This window comes from Primulina tabacum, chromosome 16 (assembly GCF_025594145.1).
Source record: "Primulina tabacum isolate GXHZ01 chromosome 16, ASM2559414v2, whole genome shotgun sequence".
NCBI lineage: Eukaryota > Viridiplantae > Streptophyta > Magnoliopsida > Lamiales > Gesneriaceae > Primulina > Primulina tabacum.
The window spans coordinates 4,368,856-4,375,173 of NC_134565.1; the positions used below are offsets into that span (position 1 = coordinate 4,368,856).

Consider the following 6,318-nt stretch of genomic DNA (forward strand, 5'->3'; position numbering starts at 1 on the left):
TTTGTATGGACCACTGTTTTCTTTGTTCTTCTTTTGTTATAAATTAGGTTTATTATTCATGGAAAAGATGTTTTAGAGAGTAATCAAAATTTCACTCCTTGTAATTTTTAATTTTGTCTAGGTATGATATTTAAGTTCTCACTCTAGCTTTCTTTTGGGCAGTTGGTGTTAACGGATAGCTTTCTTCTATCTCTATGTCTGATTGATTTTTAAAATTACGGCATTTTTCTCTAACATTGAATAATATGCTGGATATTATAGATGGTTGTCACTTGTCCATTACTTTTTATCCACCTGCTGAAGCATTTACTCAGATCTGAATTTGTAATAGATTCCAAATCAATCCTATCTATGTACTTTATCAAATGGCATGCATTGCATTTGCCCCTTACCAGAGAATTTTACAGCACATTGGTAAGAGGATACGAAATGGGCGTCAACTTAACAATATAGACAAAATATTAGAAGGAAAAGAACTTCCAAAGAATCCCTCAAATACCCGCTTGCGCTTTCATTAACACGAAATATTATGTCTAAGTCTAAAATTTTTAGTTCAGATTCATAACAAAGTTCAGAAGAAGTTTAAATCCTGATGACTACCAGAAAACCTCGAACATTTCTTATGCTAATATTAGGTAGCTACGTTCAAGATCTGCTTTCATTTCCTTGCCTAAACTTTGCAGCTCCATCAACATTTCTCAAGTCACCAAAAGGTCTCTGATCAAAAGGAAGCGGAAACATTCTGGGATTCAACGGGTGATCATATCTACAAGCCGGTCCATACTTACAGATGCCATAGCGATGATAGTGTGTACATATGGGCTGATCCTGCATTATCGAGAACATAGTTATAAAACATTTGACACGTATTATCTGGTCAATAATTTTTTTCTTTAACCTTGAGTCTTCCAAGTCCAATACATGTTAAGAAAATAATTTAACAGATGGAGAAATAAAAGTTTGCAAACACCTTAAAAGCGGCAGGCACACGATAAACTATTACAATGCAAACTTACAGGTCTAAGGGGCAGGCCTTTATCATTGAGAACATATGAGTTTGTCTTTGCTTTTGATGTACGATTCTTCGGGTGGTGATATTTGCAACTAGACTTGTATTTGCAGTCTCCAGTTTTCAAGAAGTAACTGCATTCAGGTTCACCCGGTCGTTCCGGATATTCATCAACTATGAAATCATGTTGTCGTTGCATGGGGAAGTTCAACTCAGTGGGCAGATTGTTTATGACAAAAGCTGGAGGTGTAGGTAGGCTCCTCTCAGATGTTGGGTAAGCAGCAGCCTCAAATAAATCAAAACAAAGGAAGGAACGGATAAGAAACAATGAGCATCTATCTTATATACACGGAAGATTTTGATGCCCAAAATAAATAAACTTATAAGCTAGCTAGTTAGCCTGGAAAACAGAGTCGATATGAACAAGAATAGTGAGCATTATACATATCAAAATGTCATCTTTAGAATGACGATAGAACCATCCATCTTACAATTACCATATTGGGGTAACATAGCACCACACTTTGTAGTTAGTCCAGCAACATCATTTAAGACAATTTATCTAGCAAAAATGAGGTGAATATTTTACTTTTTCTTTGACTAAGAATTGGTCTGAAAGAGGCACGCAGCGTTCAGTGTAAACTTGAAAAATCTTTGGCAAGTTTCTCTCCATGAAAACATATAATAGATAGCTCTCAAGATGTGGCACGCTGACAAATCATTTTAACTTTTGCTGTTTTGCATATAATAACAAATTAAATCATTTAAGGAGCTAAGACAATTTTAAAAAGAATACTTGAGGCATTTAAAATAAGTTCCAAGTCATGCTAGAACTCGTCTCATTCTTTTGAGTCGAAGACCAGCCTCAAAGCTTTAATTATGAAGCCTTTGCTAACAAGTTTCACATTTACAATTTAATGTGTAAGTTATAAAACAAGCCTTCAAATGGAGCAAAAAATATGAAGGAAATGGTATTAAACAGAATCATCAATGACAAATATTAAACCATCTTCATCGATAATACTACAGAAGTACAGAAAAATTACTCAAGAATTAATTACTCAAGAATTTAAATTACTCGATCAAACTATAGATTTGAAATTTAAACAATCCTGGGATATTTAAAGATTCATCTATGCTTACCACCAGACAAAAATAGAATTGGGCCTACATTAACAGTGATTGGTGGTTCAACAATTCCTTGTCTTCCTCTTTTATGTTCATACAAACAACCTATAGTAAATGATCTTTTTTAAAAATAAACAGTGGCATCCCCTCCTAGCACTCGAAAACATAAAAGAGAGATGAGGGGCAAAGGGAAAAACAAAATCGTAAGGAAAATATATTATCCCCAACCACATGTCCATGGAAATCAGGACAAGATAGGTTTGATCTGGAATCTATTACAAATTCAGATCTGAGTAAATGCTTCAGCAGGTGGATAAAAAGTAATGGACAAGTGACAACCATCTATAATATTCCACATATTATTCAATGTTAGAGAAAAATGCTGTAATTTTAAAAATCAATCAGACATAGAGATAGAAGAAAGCTATACGTTAACACCAACTGCCCAAAAGAAAGCTAGAGTGAGAACTCAAATATCATACCTAGACAAAATTAAAAATGACAAGGAGTGAAATTTTGATTAATCTCTAAAACATCTTTTCCATGAATAATAAACCTAATTTATAACAAAAGAAGAACAAAGAAAACAGTGGTCCATACAAATATGTGAATACTCAAAAGGTAATACATTACCTGATACCCATTCCATTCAGAATTCGTAGTAGGGGCGGCGCCTTGGTGGTGCGGAGGATAAGGTAGAAACGGAGATGCCTCATTGTAGGTCCTTGGAGAAGACCACGAGGAGACAGAAGATGTGGAAATATGCTGTGATGGAAGAGATCCACCATTGCTAAATCCAGAAGGTGAGTCACCTACTGTCACGGCTGTAGGTTCTGGATGATGAAACCTGCAAGTTGGCCCATATTTACAGGACCCAGTGCGCAAGTAGTATGGACACTCCTTTTCTCCCTGCATGAAAGAAAACCATTACTACTTTGGACACGCCAAAGATACAAAATGTTGAATTGTAACTTACATAAGATCAAAACTATGTGCAATTTTAATAGGTGGATTATTTGTACCAAGTCTCTGATTCCGTGAAATACATAGCTAAAATTCTACTGTTCCCATTTCTATGTATCAGGGGGAAAATGACATCTAAATAATTTAGCCAATCAAAACTAATTAGTTTATCTCAAGTCAATGAAGATCATTTAAAAATCTAAATTAACCCAAAGCCTGCATAGGAGGAAAAATGATCAGCGCATTCATTAGAAAAACACCAGTTTCAAATTACGAGAATGAGAGAGCTATACCAGTCGAATCGGCAGTCCTAAAAAGTTTAACTCCAGAGTATGAGACATGGAGGTCCGGTCTGTGCCGTGAACGTATTTGCAATCTTTTCCATATTTGCATCCTCCTTCAGACAGGTAATACTGCAAAGAATTAAAGTACGCTTTTGCCTCAGACAAACAAAAATACATAAGCAGTCAAGCTGGAATGACATGTCACCAGAAACACCAGTCATTAACATGCTGAAAATATCAAGGATAATGGTTATCAGGAAAGGTATGTTGATATGACTCAGAAATTAGCAAACCAAGAAATAACAAGGGACACTGTAAGGATCAGGAATTAAGGGACATCTAGCATTCTTATACCACGACGTATCAAGGAGAAATTGCAGTAAGAAAATCGAAATTGAGGTCTTGCCAAGTGCCAAAAAAATCATATGCTTTGAAGAAATGAATCGCTCTATGACCAGGAAAAAAAATATCATTGACAATAAACCTTGCATTCTATCTGTCCTTCCCTCTCAGAATTTTCTTCTCCGGTCTTCACTCTCTCTTTAATGCCCTGCATTATCAAATCATTAGGAGAAAAGAAAATCAACGAGTGAAAGTAATAACCTCCAGTACCTCGAAGGATTTGAGACAGACAAACAATTAACACTGAATAATGAAGCTGGGACAAAGTCCATCTACAACTTAGCAATGATATTTAACTTTCTTTCTCAGTAAGAAAACCCTGGAGAAGAATTTCAAGTTAGCACATGCTATGCATAAATGAGCGCGTTAGAACCCGATCTTCAAACTACTAACCAAGTTTTGACATTACAAAGAAATTTGCAACAGGAAAAAAACGGCACAGGCTACTGCAGTATGCACATCATTACAAATTTACAAGTAGCTAAAATATTCAAAGTATGATTTCCTCTATAAGATTGACCAAACTCACAAATGACTAATAAAATTCAACCATTTTTGGAGAAATGGGAACGTAGTCAAGTAGGCTAGGATCGGGACGGATCTATGCACTGGTCTTCCAGACCGTATAACCTTTTTATGGCCATAATATTATATTCCTTTTGTAAGACTTCCAGCAAGCCCTTATAAATGCAGCAATTCAACCATCTCAAACTCAAAAGACATAACTAGCTATGCTGCTATGCCCGATATCATAAGACAAAAAGGTAAGCAAGAGAAACATTATAATCAAAATCAAAGAGGGTATAGGGTCATGCCATCACTTTCAATAGCAGAAAGAATTATTGGGCGACCATTCACCAGCTATAAATATATATAACCAAAAACGAAATAACACTACAGATGCAAATTACTGATGAACATATCCATCCAGCTACATGTATATATACAACTCAAATGGGAATAACACTATAGATGCAAAGTACTGATGAACATATCCATCCCATAAAACAATATTCTACAATAATCAAGTTCTTCTGAACAAGTGTGCCATCATATGCCATTCCCTAGCAAAAATATAAATTAAGTGCTACCAAGTAGATTTCAATTACTCAATCTCATAAAATGCACCAACCATTAGCAACAATCAAATAAACAACAACCAAGATCCACATATTTCTTCTCTTCCGCACACAATCACAGACATTCTGTTAGAAAACTGACCTGATTCCTTCTCCTCGGAGGGTGATTAAACTTGCAATTAGATCCAAACTTACAGGACCAGTATTTCATGTAATACACACAATCCTCCGCATCAGGTCTAATTGGATAGGTAACATACCTCCGACCACCACTTAGATTATTATATCTCGCTCCCCTGAACGGACTCGCTCCCGGTAAATGTACATCAGCATTCTCCTCATCACCCTCTTCGTCCCCATTTTCTTCCTCACTAATCTCCTTTTCCTGTTCATCCTTTTCTTCGTCAGCATACTCCCTCTCCTCTATTTTCACACCATTCTCCTCCCAGCCTCCAACGTGTTGCAATTTCTCAAGGCCCGCCTCGATTTCAGCCTGCTCAATCGTCAGCTGACGCACCTGCCTTTCAATGGAATCAAGCAATTGAGCCTCCGAGTCGCTATCAACATCGTCCATCACCTCCACCATGCCATTCGTTGGTGAATCATTGTCCCCATCAGGGGAAATTTTCGGCGACTCGGAACGCTTAACCTCAACATCCAATAGACGGGGGGCAACCGGATCCGATAGGTCCTTATCAGGGATCAAAAGCCCTAACCCCAACTTTTCAATTAGGGGTTCTTCGGAGGTTGATGATGAATCAGCCATGGTGGTCCCTCAACATTAGAACCCCAAAAAAACCCTAATTTAACCTTTCCACAACTTTGCAAGTGTTTGTTGAAAGGTCAGATTGGAACGAGTTTGGTGTGACAATCGACTGTCATTAAAAGGTTTTTTTTTTTAAAAAAAAAACAAACAATAAGATTTTCAAATCTCAAATTTTTTTTTTGCATAAATACATACTTTTATAAAATTTAGATAGATTTAGATCATATAAAAATATATATATATTTACACATTTTACAATTAATTTTTTTAAAAAGATGAAATCTTTCGTTTCGTACTTACTAAATCTTGAACTAACACGATATTCTATAATTATTTTCAACATCTCTTGCTTTCTTCTATCCACTTTCCATTATATCACTATGATTCCGTGTAAATAGTGCGGATGGTGTATATGATTTTGGTAGAAACAGAGAATGTGTTTGGTTAGTCAAATGACAAATATCACGATCAAATGAACCAAGTTGTTTATTATTGAATAAAGATGAGAACAATCATCTTAAATACAAAAAAACTGAGATGGCCCAATCGATGATGCCATAACATTATTTTCCTAGACCTAGAAACAGAAGTAGATGCAATATTAGACACTGCAATAGAAAGACCTTCAAACGGAACATCCCGAAGATAGTAAAGATAACTGTGAATTCTAGCACGACCAACATCCTC

At 36.0% G+C, this 6,318-nt stretch overlaps 1 protein-coding gene across 2 annotated transcripts; it reads right to left on the reverse strand.

Moving 5' to 3' along the window:
• Positions 1–484: 484 nt before the first annotated feature.
• LOC142528841 (zinc finger CCCH domain-containing protein 67-like) lies at positions 485–5,732 on the reverse strand. Of its 2 annotated transcripts, XM_075634060.1 has the most exons (6): positions 5,008–5,731; positions 3,869–3,934; positions 3,394–3,513; positions 2,771–3,046; positions 1,017–1,295; positions 485–828 (listed from the first exon to the last, which is right to left on the reverse strand). In XM_075634060.1, exons 1-6 carry the CDS (start codon positions 5,629–5,631, stop codon positions 646–648), a joined length of 1,548 nt encoding a protein of 515 aa, XP_075490175.1. In that variant the 5' UTR covers positions 5,632–5,731; the 3' UTR covers positions 485–645. The 2 variants fall into 2 exon arrangements, with proteins under 2 accessions (XP_075490175.1, XP_075490176.1); XM_075634061.1 differs by lacking the exon at positions 3,869–3,934 and having other exon boundaries at positions 5,008–5,732.
• Between the last annotated feature and the right edge of the window lie 586 nt (positions 5,733–6,318).

Bases quoted from the DNA above. Each gene is read 5' to 3' on its own strand.
- LOC142528841 (XM_075634060.1), bottom strand. From the start codon at position 5,631: ATGGCTGATTCATCATCAACCTCCGAAGAACCCCTAATTGAAAAGTTG. The intron at 3,935-5,007 runs GTCAGTTTTCTA...TTGATAATGCAG, and splicing joins CTCCGAGGAGAAGGAATCAG to GGCATTAAAGAGAGAGTGAA. The intron at 829-1,016 runs GTAAGTTTGCAT...TCGATAATGCAG, and splicing joins AAGGCCTGCCCCTTAGACCT to GATCAGCCCATATGTACACA.